At 36.7% G+C, this 14,832-nt stretch overlaps 1 protein-coding gene across 2 annotated transcripts in view; it reads left to right on the top strand.

Moving 5' to 3' along the window:
- LOC129726753 (polypeptide N-acetylgalactosaminyltransferase 5) overlaps nt 1–14,832 on the top strand; it is a 98,999-nt gene that overhangs the window by 68,650 nt on the left and 15,517 nt on the right. For both annotated transcript variants that reach the window (XM_055683814.1, XM_055683813.1), the window contains exons 3-5: nt 3,641–3,866; nt 11,372–11,501; nt 13,442–13,730. In XM_055683814.1, coding sequence (XP_055539789.1) covers nt 3,641–3,866; nt 11,372–11,501; nt 13,442–13,730 — 645 coding nt within the window. The remainder of the gene's footprint in view (nt 1–3,640; nt 3,867–11,371; nt 11,502–13,441; nt 13,731–14,832) is intronic.

Raw genomic sequence — 14,832 nt, 5'->3', positions numbered from 1 at the left:
GAGTATACAAACTGTTTCTATGACATTTTATTGATGTTAATAATTGTTTCAAAAGCATACATATTTGTTACAATAGCTTCCGGACGTTGACTTGTATATTACCACTTCCTCTTGACTTTGGGTTGACTCAGCCATGACTTTGAATATGTATGAACTAATTCCAAAATAACTCTATCTAGAGCCAGTTTTTCGCCGAAAATTATAGTGTAGTATGATTCTTAGGTGTGTTATTAAATGTTGCATGCATAGTTTTCTAATATTCATTGAATTTATCAGATAAAATGCGTAAAATGTTACCGGGTGGGCCAAAATATGCATATGGGCCAAAATACCCCCGTTACCCTATGTGTCCAATTTTTTTTTAATTTTAAGCATATTTTCTAAGTGAAACTTTCGAATGTTTCGTGATCGGATAATGAGTCAAACATAGGAGCGTGATGAATAAAAGTTCATTTTACAACACATACGGGTTAAACACTAAACTATACTAAACTAAACTATATATATTCGTATACTTAACGCGAGCGGCGGCTTATGACATAAAAATAAAAACAAATACCCTTAGCCTTTCGAATGCGATTCATGACTTTCAAATCGGTTGAGTCATTATCATTACAAAGTAAATTGTGTAAGAAGATTATATTTTTTGCTTCGAATTTCATTGATGTACGACACTAAATTTTTTTTGAACGCGTTTTTAACGGAATTTCGGAATTACGCGGATTTCGTTAATTTAGAGTGTTTGATGAGTGTTTGGCTCGACTAATTTTTTTTTGTTCCAGTTTTTAAATTGTATTTCGTTAGAATGTGATGATATATTTTATGGGATGCTTTCATGATGGAACCAACATTCCTAAATAATCTGATGTACAGCACTTAGTTCATGTGATTGACATCACATAAATAAACTAATCACAAAGCTGCATATCTACTTTTGTCAAAACGACATCGCAACATCGGATGGCAACCAAATGTATTCTAAATAGACATTAATTGTATAGATATATTGTAATTCGGTTCTCAATTTACAATAATTAGCGCAAATCCACAAATCGGATGATTTCTTCTGTACAATACAATAATGGTATTGTTTTACCGAATTCAGTACACCATCATTAGGTAACGAAACGAAACAACGCAATTATGTGGTGACCACCGGATGCTGATTCAAGCCAGTCGGTTACTTCCGTTGTCCGATCCAAACCATTCGTTCACAGTCCCGCCCGGCGGTGGAAAGCAGAAGCGGGAACAATCCAGTTACGGAGGTTCCTATGTTATTTTCTATACCCATAACTTGAAACAGTGCAGAACAATACTGGTGAGGAGTAGTTTCCTAGTACAATGATTTGAATGCAAACGGAATGGTTGATGAAAATGTTTGCTATAGCAGTAATATTCTCAGTTTGAATAGTATCGTTCTTCTTTTTGGTAGTTCTAAACAAACGTGATAACAGTTACTAGTCGGTATTTAGGTTGCCATATGAAAACAGAAAACAGTTCATTGTGGGCGTCAGTAGCAGCGATTCAGCATAATAAATTTTCACGGGTCTGTATTTCAATGCCCAATCTAATTTAAATTAATGTTCTGTTAAGAACTCTGAAAACAAACAGTCAATTCATATTTACTTTATAGGACAGTACAACTAGAAATCAAAATTGAAAAAAAAAAACACGTGAACTAATTTCCAATAATTTCCGGGTGCTGTTCCAAATCACCCGCAAATCATTCAAAGAATTCAATCACCCAATTAAATGTATAATGCGTACAATTTGAAATCCTCTTCGGAACTGATTGAGATGATATACGCAAATGATAACGTATGTACGTTCCCCTGACGACTTGATGAATGCATAATTACATACACGAAATGCTTAATTATACATTCCGTTCGTTGCCATATTGGGTGTACGCGACGGGGTGTGCTACAAAATTGCCAACGTTGTTGCAGATATAGCGGGCTCCAGTAATTGCTGGAAAGGTGCTAGTTGTTTTTAATAACTCCCCAAATGCCAGACATTGAACTATATGCTTGCTAAATTACAGCACATTTTTGCGATCAACCCCTAACAACAGCGCAGTACAATGTCGAAAAATTTGCCAACAATGGCCGGATGCTTTGCCGTGAGCCGCCCGATTTACTATCACATTTACACCAATTTGTATATTTTTGTTTTCAATTTGCTCCTCTCATCTACCTCGCCTAGCCTCTGGTCTCCTCCACCTTAGCGCCTACAATTGGGTGACCGGCGTAGCATATCCTGCTGAGTTTGCCTATTTACACGCATATAAAAACAAATAACACACATTTTCGGACTTGAAGTGCCATAAATGAATGACCATCTAGTGCCGAGTAATTTTTGGGAAGGGGAATTCGGCCACCCACTGGAATGTTCGGTTCGAATCCGTCGGGGGTATTCCCCGTTCAACAAATTTTGTTCAGGCCGCACCACTCTCTCGAGTGTGCTTTCATGGGAAATTAGCAAACCGGCTTGTAACTGCGTTGGTGGTGAAATTGACACATTCAACGGAAAATTGCCGCAAATTGTTTCCTGGTGTGTTTTTCCTTTCAGCAAACCGGCCACAGACAAATTATTTACATCCGAGGCCAGCATTGTGCATTTTGGATGGTAATTGCAATCATTGCACGCACAGTAGAATTATGAATGCATGCAGTTTATCGTAAATATTTGGCCCACAGCACGTGCCGAAATTTTCGGTGCATGCCTAGGTGGAACCTGCTTCCGTTACTACAGTATTTTTCAACCAAACGAGTTATGAACCGCAACAATTTCACAATCTGTTGCAATGTTTTGCATTTAAGATCCCAAGCTGAAAAACATTTGTCTTCGGAATAAAATGCACACTGCACTTTCATCTGTTCACCGTTATAACCAGTAGAGATATCATATAGCTATCAAGAAAACAAAACTGAAAAGTCTGACAGACAAATGCAAAATATCTAATTTTAGAAACAATTTCCTCTGCGCTGGCAGGGTACATGGAAAAACTTATGGTAAAGGCCATCGTTTCGGTGTAATGCTTTTCTCTTTTGCTGTTACGGAAAATACCTGGTCCAAAGCGGTTCGTATCATATAAAGGCAGCAAGGAGCTCAGACAAGATGGGTACGTTTCCTTTGTCAGTGCCATCCTTACGGAGCACGGTAAGGCCGGTCTTTTCATACGAGCAATAAAGTACATCTTCTTAATACGGATGGAATGATAAAATTTATTTGGTAGTCATTACCATTTACAATCTTGTTTGTAAATCATGCCCTAGGCTACCTGTACACCAACGATAAGCGCTTCTATCTACAGGAGCGGCATTAACAATACTGTTTGGAAATTCGATCTAGATTCAACGTGAATTATATAAGCTTGACCAGTGTTAAAAAAAATAATACTCATTAAATTTACACTAAAGCAACAAACACCGCTCCGTCAACAATCATTATTGCATTAAAATTGAACTAAACGCGTTCCACGTTTGTTCTATAAACGAAATGTTCCTATAGAAACTCAATTCAAGTAAAAGCGCCGGATGCGCGCCTGTCCAATAATATGCTCATTATCGTCCGACATTGTTGTCCCACTCTTGAACAAACATTAATTCACACTTATTTGTTTAATTTCATCCCGCAGTTACCGCACGGTGCCCAGCTGCGCCATCATCCCGTAGGACGGGGAAGCCTTGCCGAGGATGACGACCCGATAGTCGACGAGGAAGAGATCGACACCAACTCGAACAACTTGGGCGAGCAGCAAGGCCCGGACAGCTCGATGCCCCGGACGTATCGCCCGCAGGACCTGAAAAAATGGCGCCCGGTTCCGCAAGTTGGCGAAAACTATGGCAAGCCCGGGGAATTGGGTGAGTTTTCATGTATGTGCCTATAATTGAAAGTAACCACGAATCGTAATTGTGAAACATCGAAAATGAATTCTATAAAATGAAACAGAAAAAAGAAATTTTTAAGGTTTTGTAACATAAATCGCCCATGAAATCCATGTATTCTATTAGAAATATGCTGTTATTCGTTTTGTAAAGGGTAAATGATGAATTTTGGACTGAAAAATAACAAACACAATTGTAAACTAAAATAACTCCCTTCTAGGTCAAAATCTATCCATTTTGGCTCACGAGTTTAAATTTACTTATTTTGCTCTCATTGATCATCGACTGGTTTTCAATCATTTTGTTGCACACGGTCTGAAATTATTTTTTGTAATTCCGCCGTCTTTGGATGCCGTAATTCGCCGTCTTTGAATGCATCCATTGTTGCTTTCAATAAATAGTTTCCCTCAAACTTATGGATTTAATTGGCAGGATTATTATTCTCCTCAGTAAATGGAAAGAGCTTACCGCGCGCCTCTTAGCCAGCATAAGCACTGCGTGTAGCAATCTTTACTACAGGTTTTTCTTCTGCTTCATGCTGTGCTTCAACCGCTCGCAGAAAAATGCATACACTTGCTACTTACACCACAGCCGAGTGAAACAAGAGAGGCAGTCCATGGTACTTCGCGAATCGATGCTGATCGATCATTTCCGATTTCACTGAAACTTTGTACAGTTGCACCTTTTTTTTTAATTTCAACAGGGCTTGTATAGAACTAATTGATTGTGGTACAAACCATGATGAGTAGAACATGGTGTAACGGTGTGACCAAAAAATAGGCGCGGGTAGAGGTAGTGTTTTTTGCTTAGAGAGGTTGGAGACGAAGTATCACTATGCAACAGGAAGAAAATTTTCCTTGTTTATTGATGTGTCCTTGCTCACTTGAAAAAGAAACTATGAGTTGCGAGTAGCTTTCAAGAAGCACTAATATTGATAGCAAAGTATGTATGTATGTTATATTCACAATATAAATGCATCTTAATGATATATTCAACAATGCGAAAATTTTCCAGAGGCTGTTTATAAACAAACTTCTTCGCAATCACACTTGTTTCCAAAATGGCCGATTCTGCATTTGACATACCGTTACACCATGTCTCTATACATCATGGTACAAACAGCGCGCTGGATTGGTATCACGCTCTTGGCGATAGTTTTTCAACATTGTAATGTGTAGCTAGAAAAAAAAACACTCAAAAAAAAATATTTTGAGTGAAAATATCAAAATACTCAAACGTTTATAACTTTTTTGTTTTTAATTATACAGTTACCAAATTTTGACAGATAGTAGAACATATTACATCATACATCTACAATGTGTAAAAAAGAGAGAATTTGAAAAATTTGACCTATAAAAATTTACAGTATTTTTATTTTTTTAGAATTGTAATTTTATCACCTACAACTTGGATGAAGACACCATTTCAATCGAACAAGCCTTTATGCTGATATAGAAATTTTTATCCATTAGTCACATTTTTGGATATGCTCTTTTGAAACAGCAGTCGTGAGTCTACATGAATAAAGATGTTATAAAATGATCTTTTTATCAAAAAGGAACAACTTGACAAAGTTTTAGCAAAATCGGAAATGACATGTTGAAAAAAAATTTTTTTAAATTTATTTTCTATTGAATGCCTCAAGAGTGATTAATCACTTTAGTGAGAATTCATAAAGCTACACCACACTGTGCACTGCTGAGACCATACAACAGCGACAACATCAATTTTATCTTAGAAGAATGGGATGCAAAATGGTGCCTCGATTTTTCTCTCAGTTTCGAAATGCAAAGCGAACGCAATTTATCTTCCTACCCAGATCCTCCCCTTATTTGATATATACTCAAGAGATCCACTGTCATATAACTGCAGTAAGCTCTGTTGTGTGGTAATTGTGCGTAATGCCCTTTCATGTTAAGAAGCTCACCTCAATTTATGTTCCCTCAAGAGAGATTTCAGTTTACACCACGGTGTTTCGCAAGCTCTCCAGTTACACACAATTCACTGCTTTCTTCAAGCACGTGCGTCAATTCACTCACCAGTGTGAGAGCAGTTGAAGATATTCTTCTACACGCTAGTGATTCTCTAAGGGAAACGACAAACCTTATCTTCTCAATTGCAAACTAGTAAAAAAAAATTTTTAAAAATCAATAGTGCTGGGACTATCCGGATTAAAATACCCGGATATCCGACCTCGGATATCCGACAAATATCCAAAATCCGGATCAACCGGATATCCGGATATTATCCGACAGAATATCCGGATTTTCGGATAGTCGGATACCTGGATATTGTACCCGAACATAGTTTGAAGAGAATTATGTAAATAATTACTTACGAGGGGATGGGGGCTTGTGGAAAAAGCCATTTTTTGCGTTACATTTCATTCGAACGGGCCTAAAAGACAGAAAAAAATCCGGATATCCGGATAGTATATCCGGATATCCGACTATTCGATTATCCGTATCCGGACATCCGAATAGTATTCGTTCACACATCCGTGATCCGAGCTTCGGATAACCGGATCACGAGTATATCCGGTTAAAAGTCCCAGCACTAAAAATCAATTAGAAATGCTGCGGTCTACCGATCACGAGATTACTATAGCAAAACTTATTTCATATCCCTGATGTTTGAGACCCCACCTCTTATTTAAGTTATATCATTCTCTCAGTTTCGCAAGGCACAAAGACATTGATTTTTGTTTATTGTACTGTAGTAACTCTGACTCTCCCAGCTGGTCTCGAGGTACGATGCTGGCCTAACAAGCCAGTCGTCGTAGGTTCGAGTCTCGGCTCGGGAGAGGCTGTTAGTGTCAGTAGGATCGTAGCGCTAACCCCGCAATTGCCCTGTACACTTAACAGTTGGCTGCGAAGTCTGGGTATAATAAACAGAAGGTCGAGTTCCGATACGGAATGTAGCACCAGATTTTGCTTTGCTTTTTTTACTGTAGAAACTTATTCCAACTTATGAGTAATATATACAGGTCGGGCTCAATTATCCGGAGACTCGATTATCCGGAATTTAAGACTCGATTATCCGGAATTTCAGACTCGATTATCCGGAATATAATTTTTTGGTGTTCGTTTTTAATTTTTATTCCGAAATTTTACCTTTACCATTCCTTCTGGCATATTTGTTACCATTTATGTCACTTCCGGCGTGTTTTGGACATGTTCGAATTGAGTGAAAATAATCAATGTCCAATTTTTTTTTTGCTTCTTCTGATTTTACCCCTTTTCGCCTCAGAAATCGTTTCTGGTTACGTCACTGCATCATATGAGTAAAATAAAAAAAAAGTAAATATTTGTTTTATGTTTGTTAATCGCAAATTTGAGTATTTTTTCTGTGATTCGATTATCCGGAATGAATTTATTTTTTTATGTTCCGAATATTCGAGTCCGACCTGTAATAATTATTATTGTGTTTAAAAGTGATTAAAAAGCTAATGCTCGAAATTTAACAAAGAATTCAAAATTGGGAAAATCAACCATACTTTTTCATAATTAAGTGCTACCGTGGCCCAAACTGGCGCTATGGTTTAAAACGAAGCTTCTTACCTATATAACAAATATGAGACCGACGAAAATAAGAACAAATTTTCAAAAAAAAATTATTTTTATCATAAATTATATATAAAGTAAATCAAAAATTCATCAAAATTTTTTTGCTGAAAAATAAATACGCTTTAATGGATTTGACCTAAATTATTTCCAAAACGTCAATTTAGGGGTTATATCTACCAAATGCTCAAAAAAGCAGGGCTTTTATCATGATTTTTTTACAGGACATTTGAGATGTAAGGTATATAAATAATATATCATTGGATTGAGCAACTCTTGCAGAATAGAAAAAATATTTTTATTACTTTTTTCGCTACAAAATGGCGGTTGTGCAGCGATTGCCGTGAACCGCTTTTTTTTTAAGTTGTTCCGCGGCGAACAGTAGAAGTCGTGCCCAACTCCACCCATAACCAAAACAAAATTTTTTTCATTATATACATAAGTGTCGCTAGTGAAGTACACATGATTATATTTTTAGAATTTTTCTTCGCAAAATGGCAACGGTTTGAAAAAAAAGTTCTTTTTCGACAAAAAAAACTTTGATTGTTTATAACTTTAGTTGTTGTTAATCAATCGCTTAAATCGTGTGTACCTCACTAGATAATCTAATGAAGAAGCTACAGTTAAAATTTCAAGTCAATCGGATGTAAACTTTTTCAGTTCTACTGCTCGCTGATTTTGAAAACATGGTTTTGAGAAAAACGCGTTTAAAGTTTCAAAATGCTATAAATCTTAAGAATCGCAATAACAAAGCCTCTAATATTTTTTTTACCTTCAGTCAGCTATCCCGCGCCATAAAATTGTCCTTCCTGGGTTTTATTTTCCACTTCTTCCTTTTTGTCATCTGATGTATGGCTGCGCCTAGCCTCATTCGCGATGTCGGACATGCGATGCTTAGCAACTTTGACACAGTTGGCGCCCGATCCCACGCAAAACTCAAACTTGCCACTCATATTTAAGTACTTTTGAATATAACTCACAGTTAAAAGTATAGAAAAACTCAAACAAAGAATGTACACAACGAGAACGGCTGATCGACTAAACAAAGGGAAATTGTGAGTAAACACGTTCTGTAAAGACGCTATAACGGTCGAAATTTGATGCAGAGACCTCTATACTTCAAATTTGAAACACGATAACGATCGTAGGTAACTTCTGCTAGTTTACAAAGCCTCGAAATAAAAAGAAAAACGAGCATCGCCAAATTAAACGAAAAATGTGATTTTGGAGTATAAAAGTTGTTCGGTAAAAATTGATTTAAACGAACTTTGAGTTTAGATCTGCACTTGGGCGATGTAGATTTTGATTCTTGGATAGTTTTAGCATACTTTAGGCCAATAAAAATAAATGGCGAAAAAAAGTTTTTTTTGGTAGATATAACTAACCCCTTAAGTTTATTTCATGTTATTCATTTGAATCAAAGGTGTCAAAACTGAAACAAGCTTCGAAAATAAGAAACAAGTCTGAAAAGTTTCCAGGGTCAAAAAGAAAAAATATAAAAAAATGTTAAAGTACATAAAAACATCTCGAAAATGCCAAGAAATGGCAATGATGCGAAAAAGGTCGGATATATTCAAAACGAAAAAATCTCAAAAGTATTCAAATGTTTTATCAGATAAATAGAATATCATAGAAAATCTCGAAGATACAAAAAAGAGGAGTTTTTCTCGGTTTCGCAGTCTTTGAAATGTGAAAAGAAAACGATAATTTTCTCTTTCACTGACGTTTCGAATAATCTATATTCTTTATCAAGGCTTCTAGCCGAAGAGCCACTTTACAGGAAAATGGTTCTCTCGAGCCTTGAGATAATGAATATAGATTATTCGAAACGTCAGTGTAAGAGAACAATATCCTTTTTTTTCACAAGACTGCGAAGCCGAAAAAAACTCCTCTGAGTAAACTAACAGTCGATAAAAAAGTATAGTGATACAAAAAAAAAGTTTGTGGTCCCCGTGGCTCTGTGGTTAGCGATGTCGGTCGGCTAGCTCTCCCACACGGTTGTGATGTCGGGTTCGATTCCCGATCGAGTCAAGGAACTTTTCGAGCTGGAACTTTTCTCGACTCAGCACTGGGGCACGGTGTATCGTTGTACTTATCCTACACATGCAAAATGTGCCAAAAACAATATCGATAACGAATTCTCTCAACTATAATCTAGTTGATCGAGACCGCTATTAGCCCCAAGGCTAAGCGTGCGATATTGATACAAAAAAAATTAATAGAAATGCATAAAAAGGTTTAAAATGGTCAAGTTTTTCAAAAATGACAACTTTGAAAGCCAAAAACATGAAAATTTACCAGAAATGTAAAAAGCCTTAAATAACTCTCCTGTTTTCCTAGGTCGTGATTTTTTTTTTTTTTTCATTTTGCAGAGTAGATTATTTGCATTGCCGAAGAAGTTTCACAGTAAATTCACTAAATCTAATTCAACAAGAAACGATTAATAAATTAGGATATTTTTTATTTAACGCAAAAAGTTGCGTGCCGCAATAATTTTTGTTTTCTTTAAGAGGAGGTTTTTTCAAGTTTTAAGAGCATCAAAATGTCGAGAGTATTAAAACTAACGGAAACATCAATACTGAAAATCTTTAAAATTTTAAAAATATACAAAATATATAGCCTCTAAAAATATTAATAATTGCAATAACATAACACTATTCAATTATCAATAGTTTTGAAAAAATAGTAAGAAATAAATAAGCGAAGTATCAAAATTTTAAAAATTTTAGATAATGTAATAATAAATTTAGGGGTTGTCAAAAACTGCATAAATATTATCATATAGAAAAAAATCCTTCATGAAGGTAAAAACTTTTCTCACGCTGTGTGTTTTATATAAGTTTTGAATTGCCCCCGTATTTAGACCCTGTTTGCGATTTGCACTTCGAACGTTTAAATAACATTCAAGCAGTTATTACCACATGCTAAAATGCTGCAGGCTACGACAACGTTCATGCCCGAATTCAGATCTCTGAAGAAACTTCCTAAAAATCTAAGGATTTTTGAGCCATATCAAACGAAGTAATTGTATTAGAAAACAATTAGGATATAATGAACATTTCGAATTCAACCATTAATTTATAAAAAAAAATTACCGAATTGTTAAGCTTTTAAAAATATTAAATATGTTAAAAATCATAAGTTTTCATGAATTTATTGTGCATTTTTTCATTCTTTTTGAATTCAGTAATCATACTGCTTATTAATAACTAAATAACTATTTGTTAAGTAAAAAGTACAAAACTCTCGAACTACAACTTAGTTTGCTTTATGGTTAAACTCATCCAATGCAAACTGCTGGAACTGCAGTATGCAACTTACGTACAATATGATGTTCGTTTGCCTTTTAACAAACATCCTCTGCAATTGGGAACAGCTTCCGAATGTAACTTTTTTGATTTAATCATTGCAATGGTCGTGACTCGAATTCTTACATTCTATTCTTCTGACATTCCAAAAAGTTGTTTATTTTGATTGTTGCAACTAGCAGCGGCGTACTATTGTATATAGAAAATGTAACCAAGTTTTTTTTTGCTCTAAATAAAAGTGAATGCGGCGCAACTTTGTTAGGAAATTATTTTCGTAAAGCGCTTTTACTCAGGAGCATTCAACTGAAGTCTCGGTTCTTTGTGACTCAAACAGCATTGTCAAAGAAACTTTTTTTATTAATATTATACCAGCAGCGTAGTTCATATTGCGGGCTTCGGTTTCACTCCTGCAATAACTGCAGTTACATACCTTCATGCTTTATGTATTCGAAATATATCAAGGTGATATGATGCATTCTATTGTGACTTTGTTTTTCAGAATGTAATCATGAGTAAAGTTAGTTAAGAATGTTGTGACTAATCGAATAATTTCGCTATTCTTTTTTAAATATAATAAACTCCTAACATTGGAATTTGTTTCTTATCACAGGCAAACCGGTGAAAATTCCGCCCAGCCAGCAGGAGCTGATGAAGGAAAAGTTCAAGGAAAATCAGTTCAACCTGTTGGCCAGCGACATGATCTGGTTAAATCGGTCACTGACAGACGTGCGACATCACGAGTAAGTATAAATCAGTTGGTTTCGATTACCTTGCAGCGCTGCAACATAGATACCTACTTATCCTCAACTGTACATTATCCGAAGTCGTTTTGCCAGTTGATTACCGACAAACAACAGAACAGCTAGAATGGTGTTTCATCGCCTGACGTCTTGACTTGTCTTCCATTTCGTCGTAAGCCCTCCTTTCACAAAGCCTCCCTTTGCTGTCTATCAATCAACTAGTAAAGAAGAGGCTTGTTGGAATTAGACATTTGATTATATCGAAACATGCTCTACACTATCGCAATGTACGATATAAAATTATACCTATCTAATGGCTTCAATATTTGGTTAGATTTCCTCGTCGAGCTAATACTCTCTAGCTGTCTTCGTGTGTCTCGACACACGTCACTCTGTTAAAACTCCTTCAGCTGTTGTACAATCCGATTCCTGATGGCATGTTAATGCTATTGGCTTTGATTAATTTGTAGGAAGTAGCATGATTAGAATAAACATCAGCAGACGGTGAACGGTTTGCGAAAGCGAAATTCATCCCCTGGACTACAGGCAGAAATAGGTTTTTTGCCATCGATTGCGCCGTCAGTCAATCCAAAACATGTATGGATATAGAGTTGGAAAAATTGTAGTGCACTATTATGAATACGATTCCGGTTCAAGTGCTCCTGCTTTGATTGAGAAGTGATCGTTGAAGTGTTTGTTCCGGCATGTTGTGTGGATTGAAAAAAGTTTTGTTTTGACTCGTGCGTTTTGTTTTTCTAATTTTATAAAAAAAAAACCAGCGCTGCCAGTTGGTGAAAGTTAAAATATCGAAACAATAAAACTGGGCCGTTAGCAGTCGGTTTTTCCTCCATTACGTTGTTTGATTCCAACGAAAGCGAAACGGTGATAGTACCAAAACCCCACCGATTACTCACGTTGATCCCTACCATGAATTGTCCTGTCGCTAACACTAAGCAAAGCGCATTTTTCATGCCAATTGCTGAATCGGTTTTCTCGTTACACATCGAGTGCCGCTCCATTCCGAAGCTGTAAAAGTTCTCACGAACCATCACTGGTCCATTGCACGTTCTAACCAGTAGCAAGAGCTTCAACCGAACGTGATTCGCATTAACTCGGCGTCGTTTATATATACCATCCCACAAAAGTTTTGTATCAACCTCACTTTTCATGTTAGATTTTTTTTTCTCTGTATACCTTCATCGAACTTGAGATACTACTTTTTATTTTGCGTTTTATAGCCTCCAGAAAGAGTCAAGTTGGGTCAAATGGTTTTTCGTCTTGTAGTCAAATATGCATACCGCTGGAAATGTATGAAAGCTTTTTTCTAGATAAGAAAATACATTCTAGAAGATATATAGTGTTCGTAATAATATAGTGTTGTAATATAGTGTTCGTAATATGAGTAGAACACTAAAGTTACAGTGAAGTACAAAGTTAATATTTAATCCTTCTTGTTCGTATTCATGAGTCACTTCAGCGAAGCATGGAGTGATGGAGTGGACATCCTCGCTAAGAATTTATCTCGACGACGCCAGTGAAATATCCAATCACTAAAAATAACAACACTGAATGTATATTAGTGGGCTTCATTGTCACCATCCTGTTGCAAATGGATTTTTTTTCTTTTCATGAAATGAATTTTGCAAACAATTACTACCTTCGGTGCTGCAGTGCAGCACTCAACAGTTTTATAGAACCAAAAGATGCCAAAATTGAAACAAAAGCACCAAATAGAAAATAGCACTCCGATAGAAAATGAGAAGCAACCGTTTCACGTTCCACTTTTCTGCCTCTAAACAAGGTAAACATTTCAGATCCGAAACGGAGTAATTTTGGTGGTACCGAATCCCACCAAACGCAAACTTTGGGGACTTGTCGTGTTATAACAATTCGTAGAAGTTTTACCTTTGTTGACAGCATTTTTTTCACTATCTTTGTAGTTGCAAAAAGAAGCACTATCCAGCCAAACTGCCGACCACTTCGATAGTGATAGTGTTTCACAATGAGGCGTGGAGTACGCTGCTGCGAACGATTTGGAGTGTCATCAATCGCTCGCCCCGGCCATTGCTCAAGGAGATCATTCTGGTGGATGATGCCAGCGAGCGGGAACACCTCGGCGAACAGCTGGAGGATTACGTTCGGACGTTACCTGTACACACTTACGTGTTGCGAACCGGCAAACGATCCGGGCTGATTCGAGCGAGACTGCTGGGCGCCAAGCACGTGAAGGTAAGTTTGTTGTTACGGAACATTTGATTCGTTGTTACGGAACAGCTATAAAATAGGTAAATTTTAAAGTGACATATCTTTCGATCGTTTTTTGCTCGCATGAAATGGTTTTATTACGTAATGGTTCGGGTGCTTTAATGGAGCTGAGGTGTCACAACACAACTCATTACGCATTACGCGAAATTATATAATTTTTCTCAAAAAATAATGTGTACGACTGTTTTTGAAACGATCGATTTCATCAGATGTGAAGGTTTATATGGATAATTGTTCCAATCTCAGTAACGGGTAGTAATACATAACACAAACGAAACCAGTACACTTTATTCAAATTTCATTTTACCTTGTTAATTTAAGTGTCTTAACTATTCTATAGACAATAATTCTAGTTGAGGTGTTTTTTTTTCTCATCTCAAGATAATAAATAACTTTCGTTCCGGGAAATTACGAAACCTCGTTTGTTAGCAACTTTTTTATCACTTGACGCCAGTTAACTAGAACCTGTTCCCAATTGATTAAAAATTCCTACGTAACGTATTACCATAAAATTCATTCGAGATGAAGTTCGCGCTTGAACCATTCATCCCGTTTTGTTTGTGCCACCTGGTGGTACTATTTCACGCCAAATCATCACTCTTCCAACTGGCACGCTTCATCGTAATCAGTTAGTAACAAATGGTCAACCGATTGTTCGAAAAGCTTCAACGGACAAGGATCACGGCAACCAGGTATTGGCAGCTCAGCAGGAACGCTCACATTCGAACTCGCATAATAAAGCATGCGAACTTCCAGGTCTTTCCAAAACACCTGGTTTCTGTGTAATTCGAACACTACTGCAGCTCCGCAATCCGGCCTTCGTGTTACCATCTCTTTGACACCTATACTGTTGAACAGGCTTATCAGCGTTAAATCATGCCCGGAGTAGAAAATCATTTTACGATTAAATTCTTTCTGACCGTCCCGTTTGGCTCTCATTTTGTTCACGAGCTCCGTCAAAATCGCACCACCACGAATTAGTTTCAATTCTTCTGATCCCGTGTAAGATCGCAAGAAACCCAATAAGAAGGTTCTCACTCGCTGGGGAAAGACCTTATAAGCCCAG

This window comes from Wyeomyia smithii, chromosome 3, assembly GCF_029784165.1.
Source record: "Wyeomyia smithii strain HCP4-BCI-WySm-NY-G18 chromosome 3, ASM2978416v1, whole genome shotgun sequence".
Taxonomy (NCBI): domain Eukaryota; kingdom Metazoa; phylum Arthropoda; class Insecta; order Diptera; family Culicidae; genus Wyeomyia; species Wyeomyia smithii.
This window is presented reverse-complemented; position numbering and strand designations above follow the sequence as displayed.